This window comes from Arvicola amphibius, chromosome 1 (assembly GCF_903992535.2).
Source record: "Arvicola amphibius chromosome 1, mArvAmp1.2, whole genome shotgun sequence".
NCBI classification, from domain to species: domain Eukaryota; kingdom Metazoa; phylum Chordata; class Mammalia; order Rodentia; family Cricetidae; genus Arvicola; species Arvicola amphibius.
The window spans coordinates 120,730,199-120,750,581 of record NC_052047.1 but is presented as its reverse complement, the minus strand read 5'-3'; the positions used below and the strand labels follow the sequence as shown (position 1 = coordinate 120,750,581).

Sequence of the window (20,383 nt, the reverse complement as noted above, 5' to 3'; positions counted from 1 at the left end):
GTTGTCAGACAACCTTTCAGGATAGACTGGAACTAAGCGGGACCGCGATGGGCGGAACTTCTTAGCTAGACACACCTGTGGCCCTCTGTTTAGACCTAAATGTCAAGTCAGAATCCTGAAAATGGACTTGGGAATGGTGTGTGTCACTGAAATTTTTTCCCGTGTGACTGTTTCTCTGCTTTTTACTATTTTATTGGCTTTTTGCAGATGCCAGGGCTCAGGCTCTGACACCGAAGAACTCCCGAAACGCGAGCGCCTAAGCCAGTGTTTAGTTGGCACATCTTAAATAAACAGGCTAAGCGGTTTTGTTCCTTCAAAGTCACCAAGCCTTCAGTTTTCTCGAGGTCAGATACAAGGTCACTAAGGAACCCTGGCAGTCTCTCCCTCCTTTATTGAGTCTGAAGGTCAGGGCGGACCTTACCTCCCGAAACCCTAAGAGGCCTTGGAACCCCGGCCTGGAGCCCGGGCCTGCCCCTGTTGCCATGACAGCGGCTCCGCCCCCAACGCCGGAGCTCCGGGACTCTGATTGGCTGGGAGGCGGGCTCTTTCTCGAGATGGGTCCGCCGCCGCCATTGTACGGCGCTGCTCCCAGCGGAGGGTTCCGGCTGTGGCCAGTACCTCGGCGTCTCCGCGTCGCCCGGCAGGTCCGGGGCTCCGGTCCGTGCCGGTGCAGGCGCCGGCATGTGGCTGTGGGAGGACCAGGGCGGCCTCCTGGGCCCCTTCTCCTTCGTGCTTGTGCTGCTGCTGGTGGTGACGCGCAGCCCCTTCAACGCCTGCGTGCTCACCGGCAGCCTCTACATCCTGCTGCGGCTCGTCAGCTTCGAGCCGGTGCCGTCCCGCCGGGCCCTGCAGGTGCTCAAGCCCCGTGGCCGCGTGTCCGTCATCGCCCACCGCGGCGGCAGTCACGACGCGCCCGAGAACACACTGGCGGCCATCCGGCAGGTGAGCCCCGCACTCCTTAGGCCTGCTTCGCCGCTGGCCCCGCAGCCCTCTCCACTGCTGCTATTTCTAGAGTTCCGCAGGTACTTGTAGACGTGGTTTGTGCCAGAACCTGTGACAGTCGCGAACCAGGCAAAGCTCCTTTGGCACGGCTTCCGTCGGAGTTGAGAGAGATAATAGCATACTTTTAAGGGTGGGGGAATGATGCAGTTGTGCTGCAGAAGTAAAGGAGTGGACGGGAGGATTTGCCGCAGAGTAGTCTGTGGACTAGAGATATGTGGACTGGAACTAAAATTACAAGGAACCTTGGGATCAGTGGGAAGTGTTCCAGGAATTGCCAATGGCAAGTGCAAAGGTCCAGAGGTGAGGCTGATGTTGGAGTGGTAAGGACCTCAGCAGGTTTATTTGTGATCCTGGCTTCAAGAAGCAGAACAAAATTCAGCGTGTGGATGAACTAAGACATGAACTAGGCCAAATAGGTTCTGAGTAAATGAGTGTTTCAAGACAGGGTTTCTTTGTGTAGCCCTGGCTGTCCTGGAACTCCATAGAGCAGGCTGGCCTTGAACTAAGATTCTCCTGCCTCTGCCTCGCCTCCTTGAGTTCTGGTATTAAAGGCTTGTGCCACCCCTACCTGGTGAGGCGAGATTAGTCCACATTGCTCTTATCACAGGGTGTACTTTTTTTTTGTCCTCTACTTTACTTGGGTACTATCCTTATCTCTCCAAACACACCTTCATGGTCAACACTAGCAGCCGGACTCCTGGTCAATATTTGTCTCCCCTTTCCACAAGGCACCCCAGAGAATTTTGCTCTCCCCCTGCCCTTGTAAGTCTTGTTTTCGTGTTAATGACAGCTTGCATGGCAAGAGCATTTCAGTGAACTGCATTCATACATACTGGTTTTGTATCTGTGGATTTAATTGTGGATCAAAAATAATCATGAAAAAAAGTGTATGGGGTGTTGGCACAGCTTAGCCACTTACATACAGTTTGCTTTGGGTGTAAGGACTCTGAGAGTGGCTTGAGGCTGTAGAGGACATTCCTGGAATGTATGCAAGTACTCCAGCTTTTATTCCTTTTTAGTTTGGTTTTGTTTTGTTTCTTTTTGAGATGTGGTCTCTGTAGCTTTGGCTGCCTGGGAACTGGCGGTCTTGAACTCACCAAGGTCTCCTGCCTCCATCTCCCTAGTGTTGGGAGTAAAGGCAAGAATCACCACACACACCTGACGTTTTAGACAGCTGTACATCTGGTCTCATATCTTCAAGACAGATTAGTTGGGAAAACTGTGACTCCAACACACACAGAGCCTTCTAAAATAGAAGTTCTCAACTTTCCTAATGCTGTGACCCCTTAATATACAGTTCCTCAAGTTGTGGTGTCCCCAGCCATAAAATTATTTTCGTTGCTATTCTATAACTATAATTTTGCTACTGTTATGAATAGCAATGTAAATTTCTGTGTTTTCTGATGATCTTAGCAGGCCCCTGTGAAAGTGTCATTTGACCTCCTCCCCAAGGGTCACGACCCACAGATTGAGAACTGCTCTTCTAGAATAATGCCTCTGATGGGAAGACTTGATGCTCTTTAGCATAGATTAAAACATTTTCCAGGCTGTTTAAATGCAGGTTTGCTATGTCTTTTGTTCATCTTAAGGAATGTGCTCATAATCCAGTACTCTCTACTGAGCACCCTAGCGTCAGTCCTAACTTCAGTTTTCTTGTTTGTAAAATGAAAAGAATAATGGTATCTATGAAATGTGATATGGAGTCTGGACTAATGCACACAAAGCCTAGTGAATTGCCGTGGGTGAGCTATTTCCTAAAGACAGCTTGGTGCCATCTAGAGTGCCATCCCAGAATAAAGATGAGAAACCTAAATCTGAGGAAGGTACAGTGGAAGGACAGCCTCTGAGTCGGTGGAGGGCGTGTCTATGCACGTTGTCAGGAGAAGAGCAAAACACCAATGGCCATTGGCTCCAGTTCCACTTACCTTGATGTAAATTGCCTTAAAGAGTACTCAGTTAACTGAGCACAGAAAGTGTTCCTAAGTGTGTGTTGACAGTGTGGTTTGGCCAAGAGTATGTTTGCCTGGGTTGATCTCATTAAATGAATGAGGAAGCATATGTGTGATGCAAATCCAGTGCTCATTCTGTTGTGTCCTAAGGAAGCAGGGCGGAATTCTCTGTGCCAGTCTTACATGCAGTCACAATGACTCTTACATTGTACCAGCTGGATTCCTGGTCTGAAGAGAAAATGAAATGTGGCAGGTCAGCCTGCAAGAAGAGCAGGTCATTGTGGGCCATCTTTTTAGCCATGAGATGCAAACTGTAGAGGACAATTGTGTACTCCCTATTGACTTGAAAAGACAGTATTTCCAGCTGGGTGGTGGTGGTGCACGCCTTTAATCCCAGCAGAAGCAGGAGGATATCTGAGTTTGAGGTCAGCCTGGTCTACAGAGCTAGTTTCAGAATAGTCAGGGCTACACAGTAAAACCATGTTTTGAAAAACCAAACCAAACAAAACAAAACGCACACACAGAGAGCATTTCCACCAGATTTGTTTTTGTTCTGTCCTTCCCTTTGCACATTTGCACCTCAGAATTTGTGTACTTAGACATTCTCCTGGGGACAGAGAGGTTCTGACTGACGGAGTCTCTGGCAGGTAATATGCTAATTACACAAAGAGTACTAGCTAAATGTGAAATGAATGGATTAAAAAAACAGGTGTTGTGACACACACACCATTAATCTGTCACGCTGGAGGCACAGGCAAGTAGAGATCTTCATGAGTTTGAGGCCCACTTTGTCTACCAAGTGAGTTCCAGGACAGGTTCCAAAGCAACAGAGAAACCCTGTCAGAGAGGGAGAGGGAGAGGGGGAAGGGGGGAAGGGGAAGAGGGGAGAGAGAGAGAGAGAGGAGATCGCACAAATTAGTGGACTTCATTCATGTTAGTGCTCTTGTTAAAATACTGTGTGTCTCACCTTATTTATTTGTGTTGTGGCCAAATAACCATGGTGAAGAAAAGTACAATTAAATGTCTAGTACAGCATCAAGAAATAAAGTTATTGTTTGTATTATAGTGAAACAAATGTGTGGTGAACACTGAATTGTGATTTTATGTTATAAACATAGCCCATGTTGATTTGCGGAACATTTCAACTTTAACTTGGGAATGTTGCAACCTTTAGTATTGTGACGCTTTGTCACCAGCATAGACGGAAGCTTTTCTTAGAATGACTCACTGAGCTTGTGTTGTTGTAATAGCTTGTGGGGAATACAAACTCTGAGCTGGGTTCCAGGCTCATCACAGGCTTTATTCCCACATCCTCACAACTCTGTGGAGCATGATAGGAATGCCATCTTAATGAGGAAGCTGAGCCTAGATAGATGGTAACTCAGCCTAGATGACACAGCCAGAGATGGAATTAGGACTGAAGGGACTTCGTGGTCACATGAGTGAAACTAAAAGATTGTGTAGACTCAGGGTGGAAAATAATACTGAAATAAAGTCGAAACACCTCTAACCTTAAACTTAACTGGTAAATCTGACTTTGAAATGCTTGCTTAAAGGGACAGAATGTGTAAGTACGGTGGATCTGGAGTGCTTGCTGTACTAGCATAGTAGTGCATGTCCTCCCTGGCACTTCACCGTGTGCTGAGCACATAAACCCTGTGAGGGGACAACAGGGAGAGAACCAGCCTTCTGGTTCTTCAGCAGTAGAGCCACTAATAGTAAAGTCGCAGTGGTTTAGAGTACAGCATTTTCTTAAGGGTTGAGTACTCTGTCTGCCAGAAGAGGGCAGCAGATCCCATTGGTTCTGAGCCACCAGTGGCTGCTGGGAATTGAACTAAGGTCCTCTGGAAAAGCTGCCAGTGTTCTTAACCGCTGAGCCATATCTCCAGCCCAAATTTCTAAATTTTTGTCTAAAAAGTGGGGATGTGACTAGTACTTGATTAATAATATTTTTTGTAAGAATTAACTGAGTCAACCAGGCGGTGGTGATGGTGCACGCCTTTAATCTCAGCACTAGGGAGGCAGAGGCAGGCGGATCTCTGTGAGTTCGAGGCCAGTCTGATCTACAAGAGCTAGTTCCAGGACAGACTCCAAAGCTACAGAGAAACCCTGTCTCAAAAAATAAAACAAAACAAAAAAAGAATCAAACAAGTTGTTAGATTTAAAACATAGTAATTCCTAGAAACTAGAAAAGCCTAAAAAAAGTAACTATTATAACTTTATCATCATGTTTTATCATTTCCTTGGTTATGTCTGTTAAGTCTTCTTACTCTATACTATGTATGTTTGCAGTGAACCAAAATGAAAAACTGTGATCATAATGAGCATTTCCTGTGTTCATTATGATGAGGACGCCAAGGACACACACATCAGTGTGTTTCTAAGTTAGTGCTTAGATTTTATTAATTAGTTACTTACATGCAAAACAGTGGACTCTACCACTGAGCTATAGTGGGGCCTAAATTCTCTTTAGATAAATTCTAATATACCTTATTAAGCTTAACAACTTCTTGGTCCACAGTCGGTGCTACAGACATAATCAAACAGTTGTCCCTGGTCTTGGTGTTTCTCAGAGATGATGAGGTTAACTCAACACAAGCCTGGTTTGTTTTGTTTATACCAGAGTTGTGAAATAACTGAGTAATGGGAGCACAGGGCAGTGACCAGCTTTCCCATGTAACAGCGTCCATAGACTTGCTGACCACAGCCTGCTTTTAGATAAGCAACTGTTCGTATTATTTTTAATAAAGATACCTTATTTCCCCACGTTTCTGTTTTTCATACGTCTTAGATATTCAAGTAAGAACACTGCAGACAGTATTCAAGAGCCCAGCTAGCAAATGAACACTTACTGTAGAACATTTACACGATAGCTCCCGCCCCATGAAAAAACTACTTGAGGTGACTGTTTTTGTATATTAGATATTCTGCTCAAATGTAATTTATAAAGTATTAAATGTATCAGCAGTTTCTTTAAAATATCAATTTTTTATAAGTTTTTATACATTCTTGATAAATTACCTCAACCCTGACCTTGATAATGGCCTTTTATATTGTATATTGTTACTAAGGTTGCCAGACTTGGTAATGGGCTTTGTACCTTGAACATAAACTGGCAACTTAGCTGCCACTGATAGTTAATCTTTTGGTCTTTTTAACTAGTCTGTGACATATCACAATGGTCCTTTTGTGTGTGTGTGTGTGTGTGTGTGTGTGTGTGTGTGTGTTTGGATTTTTGGCTTGTCATCCCTGCTAAAACGTTCATAAGCTTGAAACTTAATGAGCAAACATTTGCATGTCTACTTTCAGCTAGCCAATTTAGTCTTTGACTTAATTGCCAGGTCTCTCGGAAGTGATGTTTGCAGTGGTTAAGTAAATTGGCTTACAAGATGTTCTAGGCTTCCTGCAACATAGATGATCCTGTTGAATTTCATTATGGCAACTGACCCTACATTCTAGAGTGAAACAGCTCCCAAAGGCTAAAGCTTATACAACAAAGCTTGTATAGCAAAATAAAGTGTTGGGCAGTCTAAATGCAAGCGAATTATTATACAAAATTTAAAAATGACTATATTTTATTCCTTACTGCTAAGTATAAAGGACTGGAGAGGTGACTCAGCGGTTAAGAGCACTGCCTGCTCTTCCGAAGGTCCTGAGTTCAATTCCCAGCAACCACATGGTGGCTCACAATCATCTGCAATGAGATCTGGTGCCCTCTTGAGGAAGAGACCTGGTCAATCATCCTCCTCAATTTAGACCATGAAACCCAGTATATGAACAAATTCAACAGAACCACTGTATCCGGGCTGCCCATGCATGCTTCAGCATTGCCAGGTCATAAATTTCATTCAGATTTCAATTTCAGAGTCAAAATGTTCAAAGCCACCATGACCCAGAGAAGGCTTGGGGACAGAAGTCTCCTCTTTCTGCTGCTACGATAGTGGGAAGAGCGAGAGTTGAGACAACATTAGCATCCATGGGAAACAAGTTCATGTGGGGGCTGCCTAGAAGAGGAAAGGACAAAACCCGTAAGGGCAGCAGCTGTTTGCTTCACCAGCCATGTTGCTTTTCTTTCATGTTTATATATAAAATGATATCTGTAGCTGTTGACATTAATCTTGTTGATGTTTTTGTTAAGGCAGCTAAGAATGGAGCAACAGGTGTGGAGCTGGACATCGAGTTTACTTCTGACGGAGTTCCTGTCTTGATGCACGATAACACGGTAGATAGGACAACAGACGGGTCTGGCCGACTATGTGATCTGACATTTGAACAAGTTAGAAAACTTAACCCTGCAGCAAATCACAGACTCAGGTGAGTCACTGGCGTCATTACACAGGCCCTTCAGCCATTATGGTGGTCACAGGCAGACACTGTCATCTAAGTATGTCTGTTCCAGAAAAAGTTGTTCATTTAAACTTAATGGGCCTCCCACATAGTGAGCACACAGCAGCAACAACAGAGATGCTATGTATGCATTTAACCCTGTCCCATTGGGAGGTATCCGGCCTCTGCAGCGTTCTCAGGATAATGATGCTGTCTGAGTTCTAGTCACTAATTGAGTTGTCTCTGCCATCTTTTACATTGGGATCAGAGACTGGAAGCGATGGCTTGTCAGTCCTCTCACCTTCAGATACACCAACTTATTCTTTAAGCTGGTCAAGACATGATTCCACTGTTAACCAACTCATCAGATCCTTGCAACAAACTTGTGAGGAGTCATAGACTGTAAGGAGTAAAAGTAGCCTAGTAAACAACAAACTTGTGAGGAGTCGTAGACTGTAAGGAGTAAAAGTAGCCTAGTAAACAACAAACTTGTGAGGAGTCGTAGACTGTAAGGAGTAAAAGTAGCCTAGTAAACTTCCAAAGCAACACTGTCCCATCAGTGGGGATGCTCTGTTCCCGCATGGTCCAGTACAAAGGTTGGTAAGATCTGGCGGGGTTGGTACAACTGAAAAACTGAATTGTTCACTTAAGTATAGATAAATATTTACACTTAAAAACAGTGGGTAGCTACCATACACTAATCTTCCTTACAGACAATTACAGAAAAGTTAAATGATCTACTCAAGAGTCAATGATGAGTTCTTATAAGAATCAAGATTAGAGTGACTATCCCAGTTTCAGTTCGAAGAAACATGGACCATACCATATTGTCTCTGGTTGCCCTTCATGTCTCTTAATCCTGTAAAAAAAACTAAAAGATGAGTTTAGATTTCCAACTAGATTATGTCCTCTCATATCATCTGTATATGTGTTATGGATACATGCGTGCACACACATGCATACGTACACATGCACGCACATGTGCACAAATACATGTTCAGAGCTAGTTTCAGAAGATGTTCCAGAGAGTTCTCTTCTGAATCCTCTGGAAGATAAGCAGCCCACACCAGTCATTACCTTGACTCAGCATGTCTGACTCCCAGAAACCCTGAGCCCTTCCTTCCTTCCCTCCACCGAGAGTTGACCACACCTTGATAATTAAAACACCACATGATGTGCTTTGAAATTAGGCTGTTTATATCCCTCCCCTTCTGTCTTTTTAATGTTTCTATTTTTCTTTTATGTGTATGGGTGTTTTGCCTGCATGTGTATCTCTGTCAAATGCATGCCTGGTGCCTACAGAGGATAGAAGAGAGTGTTAGTTCCCTAGGACTGGAGTTAAAGATAATTGGGAGCTGCCATGTAGGTAGTGGGACTCAAACTTGGTTCCTCTGGAAGAATAGTCATTGCTTTTAATTTCTGATCCATCTCTCTAGCCCCCTGTCTTTATTGTGATAATAAAAACGTGCTCGTTTTTAATGTAATGCCAGTTCCCTGATCAGTGGCTGGTACTTTTAGAATATCAGTCAGTTGTCTGATCCAGTGATGAAGGTCTGTTCCTCTGTAAGATGACTCAGACCTAAAAGAAATTAAAGTCAGCCAAAGCCAACTATCCTGGTGCTGCAAGGAATATCAATAACCTAAAGATCCAGAGCCCACTTTCTGAAATTGCTTTTTGTGTCACCAGAAAGTCTTTGCTCTTCTGTATTTGAGGGGAAGGCTGGCAAATTGGTAACCATTAGGAGGATGTCAGGTTTGAGACGGTTGGCCATCAAGCCTAACAACCCAAGTTCTAGCCTCAGGTCCTACATGGTGGAAGGAAAGAACCATTTCCAGGAGTTTTTCTCTGACCTCCACATATGTGCCATGGCATGTGTGTCACACTCCCCCTTCAATAGATATAATAGGCAGGCAGTGGTAGCCCACACCTTTAATCCCAGCATTTGGGAGGCAGAGGCAGGCAGATTGCTGTGAGTTCAAGGTCAGAGTGGTCTACAGAACAAGTTCCCGGACAGTCAGGGCTAAACAGAGACCCTGTCTCAAAAAAACAAAATAATTGAATGAATGAATGTAATAGATGTCAGGTTTAAAGTTAACACAACAGAAAAAGTGCTTCGGGTCAGTATCCCCATTTGGGATCAGCAAAGAAGGCATAGTATTATAGTGCCATCTTTTTTTTTTTTTTAAGATTTATTTATTATATATAGTGTTCTGCCTACATGTATGCCTTCAGGCCAGAAGAGGGCACCAGACATCATTATAGATGGTCGTGAGCCACCATGTGGTTCCTGGGAATTGAACTCAGGTCCTCTGAAGAGCAATCAGTGCTGTTAACCGCTGAGCCATCTCTTAATGTCTTCACATAACTACTTTAAGAGGTTTTTGATGGGTGTGTGTGTGTGTGTGTGTGTGTGTGTGTGTGTGTGTGTGTGTATGAGTGATATGCAGTGGGCGTCTGTGCACCATGTGTGTACGGTGCTTAAGGAGTCTAGAAGAGGACAGCGGATCCTCCTGAATTGGAGTTACAGACAGTTGTGACCTGCCATGTGATTGCTGGGAGCAAGGAATCAAGCCGTGGTCCACTGGAAGAGCAACCAGTGCTCTTAACCACTGAGGCATCTCTTTAGCCCCACATAACTACTCTTAATTCCACAATTACAATGGATAGCTTTCCCAATGATTGACTCCAAATGAAGTACTTGGCTTAGATTAGAACCACATGTCAGGAAAAGTCGGTGTTTTGACTCTAGCTAGTTAGGTGCAGTGATGCCTGTGCCTGTAATCCACTACTTAGCACGAAGGTCAGAAGTTCCAATCACCTGGGCTACATAGTAAGACCTTATTTTAGCAAAACAAAATAAGAGGGTAGGGTGTCAAGAGAGCAGCAAGCTTAGGGTTCCCTCCCCCCTCCATGGAGTGGACATCAGCCCAAATGGCTGTGGAATTGCCTGTAACATGTAAATTATCTCGTGCGCTTTTTCAAGCCAAGATCTGATAGTAATAGGTTGGAATGGGCACAGATTAAACCATGTAGAGTGAAGCTTCATTATGAGAGGAAGCTGATTTGTTGAGTATCAGGCCCTTAAGCTTCATTTTCTTTCTTTTTTTTTGTTTAAAAATTCAAACATTTTATTTTATTTTATTGCTTTATAAATAATACCAATAACTAAGCAAGGAAACGTAATTTGTATTATAAAATTCTTGATTTAATAAAAATTCCTTAAACAGTGAAAAATAAATAAATAAATAAATAAATAATACCATTCAAAATTTCTAACTCCTCACCTCCTCCCAATTCCCTTCCGCTCCCGCTCCCCCACTCACCCTTCCCTCTCCCCCTCCAGTCCTAAGAGAGGGCAGTGTACCCTGCCCTGTGGGAAGTCCAAGGCTCTCCCCACTCCATCCAGGCCTAGGAAGGTGTGCATCCAAACAGATTAGGATCCCAAAAAGCTAGTACATGCAGGAGAATCAAATCCTAGTGCCATTATCATTAGCTTCTCAGTCAGCCCCCAATGTTAGCCACATTCAGAGGGTCCGGTTTGATCCCATGCTCGTTCAGTCCCAGTCCAGATGGCCTTGGTGAGCTCCCAAGCTTCATTTTCTTTAGCAGAATGTATTTTCTTTTAGACCAGTGGTTCTCAACCTTCCTAATGCTGTGACCCTTTAATACAATTCCTCATGTTGTGGTGACCACCAATCATAAAATTATTTTTGTTGCTATTTCGTAACTGTAATTTTGTTCCTGTTATGAATTAAAATGTGAATATCTGTGTTTTTAGATGGTCTTAGGACCAATAACCAATAAACCTTGCTCTTTTTCTGTACTTGTACTGTGAGCCATTTCTTTATCCTCTTACAGAAATGAGTTCCCTGATGAAAAGATCCCTACCCTGAAGGAAGCCGTTACAGAGTGTCTCAACCACAACCTCACAATCTTCTTTGATGTCAAAGGCCATGCAGATATGGTACAGTTTATTCCATGGACTTTGCTTTTTTTTTTTTTTTTTTTTTTAAAAACATTTATTTATTTATTATGTATACAATATTCTGTCTGTGTGTATGCCTGCAGGCCACAAGAGGACACCATACCCCATTACAGATGGTTGTGAGCCACCATGTGGTTGCTGGGAATTGAACTCAGAACTTTTGGAAGAGCAGGCAATGCTCTTAACCTCTGAGCCATCTCTCCAGCCCCCGGACTTTGCTTTTTTAAAGAGATGTCTTATGTAAGGCTTATCATTTTCAAAGCTAACCATGTATTTTCTGGTTTATTCCTTTTTTAATGTTATATTATACTTACTTAATGGAAGTATAAGATGCAGTTCATATTTTACATTTTGAAAATGCTTTCCTTTTATGGAGCCTTCTGCAAGTCTTCCACTCGCACAGTGTCAGCATCAGGTTAGACAGAACACATTCCCAAAAGACGTGCTGTAAACAGTAAAGGGCACCATTGCAGCAGACCGCTCCCTGCACAAAAGCTGATGGCTTGCGCACAGCCCCGTTCTTCACCTCTGTCTCACAGGCTGAGGATGTTGGACAGGGACCTGCACTGCCTTTAAAAGGAACTGCTGTACTCGAAGCTTCTGGCAGCTCGTGGGACAGGCATGTCCCTCTGGGCAAGTGCCATCACTACATACAGTGCTGTTACTCAGTGAGTTGAACATCTGTTCTTTCCTCAGAAGATTGCTGCATTTTCTTCAAATGTGTATGAAATTCCTAAAAACAAAAACTTACAACATGTGCTGCATCCACAAAGGCACATTGCATTGGAAATTACTGATAAAACACAGTTCTGATGTCATTGTCTAATAACCAGCTTTTGTGAGTATTTGTCCTGTAGTCCTAGTTATTAGTGCCCATCACTGGAGAATTCTTTGTTTTCTAAACACTTTATTTATTTGTTTGTTTTTGTTTATTAAGTATACAGTGTTCTGCCAGAAGAGGACACCAGATCCCATTATAGATGGTTGTGAACCACCACGTGGTTGCTGGGAATTGAACTCAGGACTTCTGGAAGAGCAGCCAGTGCTCTTAACTTCTGAGCCATCTCTCCAGCCCCTATATTATTATTTTTTAATTTTTAAAATTTTTTTATTTTTATTGAGCTCTACATTTTTCTCTGCTTCCCCCCCTGCCTCTCCCCTTTCCTTCAACGCTCTCCCAAGGTCCCCATGCTCTCAATTTACTCAGGATATCTTGTCTTTTTCTACTTCCCCACTGGAGAATAATCCCAGGAAATAATTTAAAGCAATTATTAGAACCAGAAGTATGAACGTAAGTATACACTTGAATTTTATTACAGTAAACTCCCATTTTTAAGGAAAGAAGAGAATGTTTGTAACTATTATTCCAATAAACTGATGGTTATAAGTATAAAAATACTTAGGTTTTCCTGCCAGCCAGAATTCCTGAAGAACCTATTCTACTTCAGTAGGTCAGACTTGAGGATTTTACAGGTTACATCACAGGAGGAAGGAACACTGAAGAAGTCTAACATGGGGGTCAATGAATTTTTAAATATTTATTTATATATTTGGTGCCCAGGATTGAACACAGAGCTCACACATGCTAAACATGTGCCTACCACCCAGCTGTGCCCACAGTCGCAACACACGTGTCTTTAATGAGCACCTCAGGCTTTGTTGCTGATGTTGTCTCTGTTGGGAGCCCTGACAGGTCCCACATTTCACCCAGAGTGCTGTTCTTCATGGTTTTGTTTGTTTGTTTGTTTGTTTGTTTGTTTGTTTGTTTGTTTTAATGTGGTGGGGGCATTAAGAAGAAACCTTCAGCCCCTTGTTTCCAGATGGCGCTTACAGTATTCAGCCAAGGTTGATAGAACACAGCGATCTCATTAACCAAGATGGCAATACAGGGGTAGGGTGTTGGCGAGAAACCTGACTTAGTAGAGCCCTGAAACGCAGGGTACAGGCTTTGGACTCTGACAGACCTTGGCAGAGCTGTGTATTTGCTACAGGGTAAACTCGACATGCATCACTTTCCTTGTGGATAAAATGGGAATAATGGAATGACCATATAGGGTTATGAGAAGTTACCTTCTCTCCCAGTCCATTAGTGTAACTTCTCTACTTTGGGGGAGTGTGTGTCATGTTCCAGAATCCGCAGTGTTCAACAGTGGTGATGTCTGTGGTGTCTGGTGACTCTTACTGTGTTAGCTGCTACTGTCATTCATTCAGAAGGTTAGAGATGTTTGGAATCTCTGTTACCTCCCCCTTGTCTATTAGCTGGGCTGCTGTAGAAAGAGACTTGAGTTCCACTTGGGGAGACTTGAGAGACTTCCAGCTCTTTCCCATCCCCCTCACCCCCATTACTTCCCTTGCATTCTCCATGATGGATGGTGGATCTCTCAGTCCTCTGTCCTGAGCAAATCACCCTCTGGAGTCCCTGGTTGGGAGCCTAGGCTAGGTAGACTGAGGGCATGAAAGAACTCTTCCTTCCTAGTGATAAACCAGAGTCAGAGGAAGGGCATTTGCAGTTTTGCTTCTAGCTTCCTCTGGCCTATATAACTGCCATGCTGCCCCAAAGTGGGTTCTTGGTGAACCTTTCAACGTGGTGGTAATACAGCAGTACCTGGCTTCTTTCTTCTGCTGCTGTGGATTTAAAATGTACCTCGGTGTTGAAGGTGGCCACTGCTTCCCGTATCTCCATATGCAGTGTCAGCACACGTCTGATTCAGTGTCTAGCATTTGCACTCACCATGCAATAGCTGCTTGCTGGCACAATGGTGTTTTGGTAGATTTTAACTACACGAATCTCTATTATACAGGCTTCGGCTGCTCTAAAGAATATATACATGGAATTTCCACAGCTGTACAATAACAGTATGGTCTGCTCATTCTTGCCAGAAGTCATCTATAAGGTAAGTCTGACTTTTCTTCCTGTATCACAGTAGGTTAGTTGCTGGAGGTAATAGCAGCAGGCTCTGCGAGTATAAGATAGATGCCTGTCACACTGGACTGAATGCAGCCACAGTCAAGAGGCTCTTTGTTATGGCAGGGCAGTCTCTCAAGGAGCTCTATTGCTGCTACAGCCCTCTTCAGAGCACCTTCTCTTAGGCAAGCACATTACAAGTTCATTCATGTCACCTCGGTAAACATCGTCAAAAGGAACACGAGGCCACAGCCCTACTTCCGAAGTAATAGTAAACATGCCTTTAAAACAACTCTTGCCATGGGATACACTCATAATCCCAGCACTTAGAAGAACGAGACAGGAGGATTTGAGTTTGAGGTCTGCCTGGGCTGTAAAATGAAACCCTGTCTCAAACAACAACAACAAAACCCTCTTCTGTAGTGTTTCAGATGCACATAAAAATGGTTTCTGCACGAATCCCCTGTAGCCATGATCTTGCTTGTTTCCTCTGCCCCAGTGATCTTCCCCAGTAAGCCTTTGCTTACTGTCATCAAAGATTAGAAAAACAAAAATTTTTGTGTCTCAGGAGTTCCATGAATGCCTTTAATTTTTCAAATAAGAATTGGTTATTTATAGTTTTAAAAAATTCATTTGCATCAATACCCAAATAAGATATCCCTCCCCCGGCTCATGTGTTCATTGGAGAAACCAGATACATATATCTGAATATGCACATGTGTGCATGTGAACATGTGTGCAGCATGCACGCATGTGTGTGTGTGTGTGTGTGTGTGTGTGTGTGTGTGTGTGTGTACTGCTAGGGTCTCATGCTCTGCCACTGAGCTATGTTCCTAGTCCTGACATTATTTATGTTGTTGCGTTTATCCATGTCTGGATTTGGTGATTGTACACTCATGAGATTTTACAGACTCTTGCCCACTTTGCTTCCTGTAAACTGGTAAAGTCAGCTGAGAACTCATTTAGTTAGGATTGATTATTCTCAGCAAGGTCATGTCCTAATGGGAGGTGTGTGCCCATCAGGAGACACACTTCATCTCTTGGGCTCTTGCAGCTTTGTCATGAGTCTTGGTATCATTGGCCAGGTCTGTCAGTTTACTGGGAAATTATAAAATGTTAATATTTTATTCAGAATCTAGAATTCATCTATAAATGAGATTCCTGATCTATCATTTAGTTCCCCTATAAAAAGGTAATTACTTAGTCTTTCTCTTTATTTGCTATCTTACACAGTAATGAGTTCTATGGCATCCTTCCACAATGGTCAGCAGAGTATATACTTGAAAATGTTTGCAGTGGGACCGTGCCTGCCAGTCCAGACCTTCCCAGGATGAAGTCATGGGTCTGACAGACACATGGATTCAAGATTTCCAGGCTTACTTGGTCATTAGAGTGTGTAATGCTCTCCTGTAGAGCTGAGAGCACAGCCTGCGGTACCTCCTCCCAGGCTGCCCTCTTCCTGCTCTGCCCTCTCTCTCATCCCCTCACAGCCCCTCTTCTTTCCTTCTCCATCCCTTCCCCTCCCCAAAGCTCTTCAGTCTTACCATGAACAGGGTTGAAATTAACCAGTCCATCTTGAAATGATTGTGCCTCCATCCTCATTGAGTTCTGAATTTAAAATTGTTCTTCAGTTAATTCAACTAGAAGTTTATTTTCATGGCATTATTAAAATTGACCCTAAAAGTTGGGCGTGGTGGTGTGCATCTGTAACTCCAGCATTTGGGAGCCTGAGGCTGGAGGATTGGTGCGATTGGCCAGCCTGAGCTACAGAAGACCCTGTCTCCAAAAACCCAGACAAGCAAACAAATAAACTTTCACCCTGCGGTTGACATTTCTCTCTCACTTCTCTGTGTGTTTCTACTGAACCTGGAGCCTCCTGTGTGGCCACTCTGCTGCTGGGCTCCCCCAGCCCCCTTCTCTGATGTTGAGAGGAGTGCAGTTCCTGTAGAGCTGTGAGAAGGAGGGCCTCAGTTGCACTGCATATTGAAAACCTACATCTGCTGTGTTTTCTCAAAGGATTTGTGAGAGATGACGTACCTAATAGCCATGGGGCTAGGCACCATGGCCTTCTCATCAAAAGGATATTTGGTAAATCTAAAATACTGAGAAATTGTAGACTTATGAGATGATCATTTTATTTTTCAAAATTCCTTTTCAGATGAGACAAATGGATCAGAAGGTAATAACAGCCCTAACTCACAGGCCTTGGAGCCTGAGCCATACTGGAGATGGGAAGCCTCGCTACAGTGTCTTTTGGAAGCAGTCCATCTTTGTGGTGTTGGACATCTTGCTTGACTGGAGCATGCACAATGTCTTGTGGTACCTTTGTGGAATTTCAGCCTTCCTCATGCAGAAGGATTTTGTCTCCCCGTAAGTTGGAAGTTGTCTCTTGGCCTCACATGTCCCGAGAGCTCCTTCTGGGAAGGAGGGCTAAGAGCAGTGGACAGACTGGGTTGTTTGTGACTCTCGGTGCCTGTGCCTGGTAGGTTAGAGTGCTGTCAGCTGTTGGAAGAGCGTGGGAAGATGCCAGGCATAGTTCACTGGTTCAGAACAGGCCAATTAGATATTCTCAATGTTACAGCTTTTATTTGTTTTTTTGTTTGTATATGTGGTGTTCATATATGCTTGTGTGTGCCTGAAGCTCACTGATGCAGCTGGTCAGCTAGCCAGCTTCTCCTCGGGGTTATCTCCACCTCCTGAGCACTGGGATTACAGGTGGGCTGCCGTGTCTCCCAGCTTTTATATGGGTGCTGGGACCCAACTCAGGTCTTCATGCTTGCATGACAAGCACTTTTTAAAAATTATCTTAAAACAATAACTTACAATTTTCTATAGCACATCAATTGTATGTAAGTTCTTGATGTGTCTGTCAGTGTGTGGCAGAGCTGACACGTCACCGCTCACCTCATTGACTCCCTTCTTGTTTTGTTGTGGGGGCTTTGCATGGCAAGCACTGCAGTGAGCCGTCTCTCCAGCCCAGTTTGTAGTGCATTAAACAAAACGGAAGTGATGGTGAGAGTGTGTTGCTAATGACCGGCTCCCTTTGAGAACTCAACAGGGGCGGGCTCAGCCTCACAGCCTCCGTCCTCCCTCTGCTCATGTCCCGCAGACTCTGACCTGCTAACATCTCTGAGCCCGTCCTTGGGCAGTTTTATAGCTGTGGGTCCATATGACTTCCAGCTTGCTCATGCGTTCAACCCGGCAGCCGTTTGGTTACTGCCAACAGTGCTGCCAGGTGCTGCATAAGGAAGCTGAGGTGCAGTGGTGAAGTCATGCTCTCTGCCTGGAAAGCGTGCTCATGTCCTGTAGGTCAGTGTCCAACAGGGCAGGGATGCCGACCCAGTGGTAAGTCCAGTAAATATAAAACCACAGCTGAGGCTGGGAAGATGGCTCAGGGGTAAAGGGCTTCTTGTAGAAGCCCTGGCACCTGACGTCAGATCGATAGCACCCATGTAAAGCTAGTACAGTGGCATGCACCTGCACCCCCAGTGCTCAGGGACCACACCAGCAGATTCTGGGGACCAGTCCAGCTGGAGCTCCAAGCTCCAGGCTCATTGAGAAACCCTGTCTCAAATAAGATGGAGAACAGTAGCAAAAGACAAGAGGCGACAACAGCTTCAAGGCCAATAGTGTGTAGACATTATATTCTGACCTAGTCTAGATGGGGTGGGGATCCCAGAGGAGGAATGGGAAGGTAATTGTTACCCTGGTGCCACAGGCCTGAAATCCCAGAAATCCTGGAGGCCAAAGTGGGAGGATTGCAAGTTCAAGGCCAGCCTGGGCTACAGTGAGAACTTGTTTGAAAAGAAAATGGATACGAGGGCTGGTGATCCAGTTGAGTGATGAGTGCCTCCCACATGCCTAGGGCTCAGCTTTGAACCCCAGCTTCTCCATGTCACTTGTTAAAGCAAGTTCAGCCCCGCTGCTGTCAGGGAGGGCCAGTACTGTGGAACCATGTGAGGAGCTGGGCATGGTGGAGGGGGAGAGGCTCACACTTGTGTACCTGGCTTTACCAAGGATGCCTTACTTGACATCCTCGTTGAAGGTGTTGTCTCAGCTGCACACCAGGGTAGCTCATTCATCTTGAGAAATACCCAGTTCTGGTGTTTGGACTGTGGGCCTTTTGTCTGCCTGGAAGTCCCTGAGTCATCTTGGGCCTGTGAATCTGAGAGAATGTGGCTGTTTGAAGGTGTGTGTCTGATTTGTATCTCAGCAACTGCTTTTCATTGCAACCTTTGCTGTAACCTGGGAGCAGAGACACGGGAGAAGGTCAGTGCACTCTCAGGAATTCTGTTCACCAAGATGCAGGCAGGACTCCAGGAGTGAACTAAGTTCTGCCTGTGAGTTGAAAGGAAGAAAGGGAGGAGAAGAAAGCTTAGGGTGCTGCTGCTTACTCTGAGGTACAGAGTGGAGGAGGGAAACGCTCATGAAGTGCCATGTGAAGGAGCTTGTTCTCCTGGTGAACTGAAGGAGTCAGGCTTCAGCAGTACAGAAGGAAACAGGCAGTGTGGTGTAAGAGGAAAGAGACAGGCCAGGCCCAGTGTTAGACGTTGGTGACTGTCTGAAGTGTTTGAAGCTAGAATGGTGTAAAGGAAGCGCACAGTGTGCTGGGTTCCCCACACTCTTCCCCACTCTATTAGGAGCACAGGGCATGCTGGGTTCCCAGCATACATTGACTGTATTAGGAGCACAGGGCATGCTGGGTTCCCAGCATCCATTGATTGTATTAGGAGCCCAGGGCATGCCTGTTTCTCAGCCTTCTGCAGTAGGAGGGCACCTGGAGGCTCTCTGGGAACTGCTGATACTCACATGCTCAATTCCAGGGACAACTGCTCGTTCTAATACAATTGCTCTTTCCCTTTCTCCAGGGACTATTTGAAGAAGTGGTCAGCTAAAGGAATCCAGGTTGTTAGTTGGACGGTCAACACCTTTGATGAAAAGAATTATTACGAGTCCCATCTTGGGTCCAGCTACATCACTGACAGCATGCTAGAAGACTGTACACCTCACTTCTAGATTCCTGGGAGGAAATACCATAGCAAAACTGCCTGGAGGCCTCTCGCAGAGACATCAGAATATTCTTTTAGCACAAGCCCTGGGGCTCCTGTGGCTCACACTAGCAATAGTTGTATTTTCACCCCACAAGCTGAAACTAGGTGTGGCCACCATGCTCCCCGGAAGGCTCAACACTGTTGCCCTTGAAAATCGGGATCTGCGAAAAGGCAGGATGGTCCTGCCCCAAACCCGCTGAGGGTACAGAGCCATGAGGATGAGGATGAGCAGAGTGGGTCCTGCAGTTAGGACACAGGCGTCAGTGCATGGGGCTCGCACGGTCACTCTGAGTTGACATTTTAAATCTTGCCGTACTTCAGTAATTCATTTATTTCTAATATTGTCGTCAGCTCTCTTAACGGCGACCTGTAGGTGTCAAACTTGTGACCATACTAATAAAATCATTGAAAGGTGAGCCGAGTGCAAACTGTGTACCAAGCCTTCAGTCCTAAAATGTTGGGGTTTCTGGGGGAGGCTGCTCTGTGCAAGCTGGAGGCCTCACCTGCTTTAGTCACAGTGCAGAGGAAGCCAGGAGCACCCCAAGGAATTATTGGTGACTTGTTAGCATAAGCACTTCTGACCACCAGGGGCAGAGCGGCGGCTTGCTTGGGATCTCAAGCACACACTGCCTCTTAAACAAATGGAACTGGAGGGTGCTCCTAAGGAGCTCTTCATTTCACCACTGGGGAAGCACAGACCACTGGGCAGGGAGCACAGCCTCAAAACAAAGGGGACCGTGCTCAGGGGAACTATTGTTCCTTTTTTTCTAGTTATTAGACTAGGAACTAAATGAGGCATTTATATGCACAATCATCTGCAACCCTCCAAAAAAGCTTACGAATGTGTTAGCATCATCTTTATTGATGAGGAAGCTGAGGCACCACTGACTTAGTTACATACCTGAGTCCAGAACACAGTTGGCAGTCAGTATCCAATTCTGGGTGATCTGGCTTGATCCTCATCATCCCTACATTAACAAAGAAGGCTTCTATTGGGAGCATAGCAGTTTTGTTTTTATTTATTTATTTTTTTACATTTTTTTGGCGGGGAGGGAATAACACAAGCCAGCATTGCTGCCATGGAAGTTAGAAGACGAGCTGCAGAAGTCTGTCCTGTCCTTAAGTGAGTCCCTGGGATTGAACTCAGATCCCTGGGTTTGGTGG

At 44.8% G+C, this 20,383-nt stretch overlaps 1 protein-coding gene across 2 annotated transcripts; it reads left to right on the top strand.

Annotated features, from left to right (window-relative positions):
* The first annotated feature begins 564 nt into the window (after positions 1-564).
* Gde1 (glycerophosphodiester phosphodiesterase 1) lies at positions 565-19,635 on the top strand. 2 transcript variants are annotated; one of them, XM_038309914.1, is made up of 6 exons: positions 565-942; positions 7,090-7,265; positions 11,137-11,242; positions 14,065-14,157; positions 16,327-16,538; positions 19,037-19,635. In XM_038309914.1, exons 1-6 carry the CDS (start codon positions 682-684, stop codon positions 19,182-19,184), a joined length of 996 nt encoding a protein of 331 aa, XP_038165842.1. In that variant the 5' UTR covers positions 565-681; the 3' UTR covers positions 19,185-19,635. The 2 variants fall into 2 exon arrangements, with proteins under 2 accessions (XP_038165842.1, XP_038165843.1); XM_038309915.1 differs by having other exon boundaries at positions 810-942; positions 7,094-7,265.
* The last annotated feature ends 748 nt before the right edge of the window (positions 19,636-20,383 follow it).

Excerpts from the sequence above, each read along its gene's own strand:
- Gde1 (XM_038309914.1), top strand. The coding sequence starts at position 682 with ATGTGGCTGTGGGAGGACCAGGGCGGCCTCCTGGGCCCCTTCTCCTTC. Across the intron at positions 7,266-11,136 it reads GCAGCAAATCACAGACTCAG|AAATGAGTTCCCTGATGAAA; the intron begins GTGAGTCACTGG and ends ATCCTCTTACAG. Across the intron at positions 16,539-19,036 it reads CAGAAGGATTTTGTCTCCCC|GGACTATTTGAAGAAGTGGT; the intron begins GTAAGTTGGAAG and ends CCCTTTCTCCAG.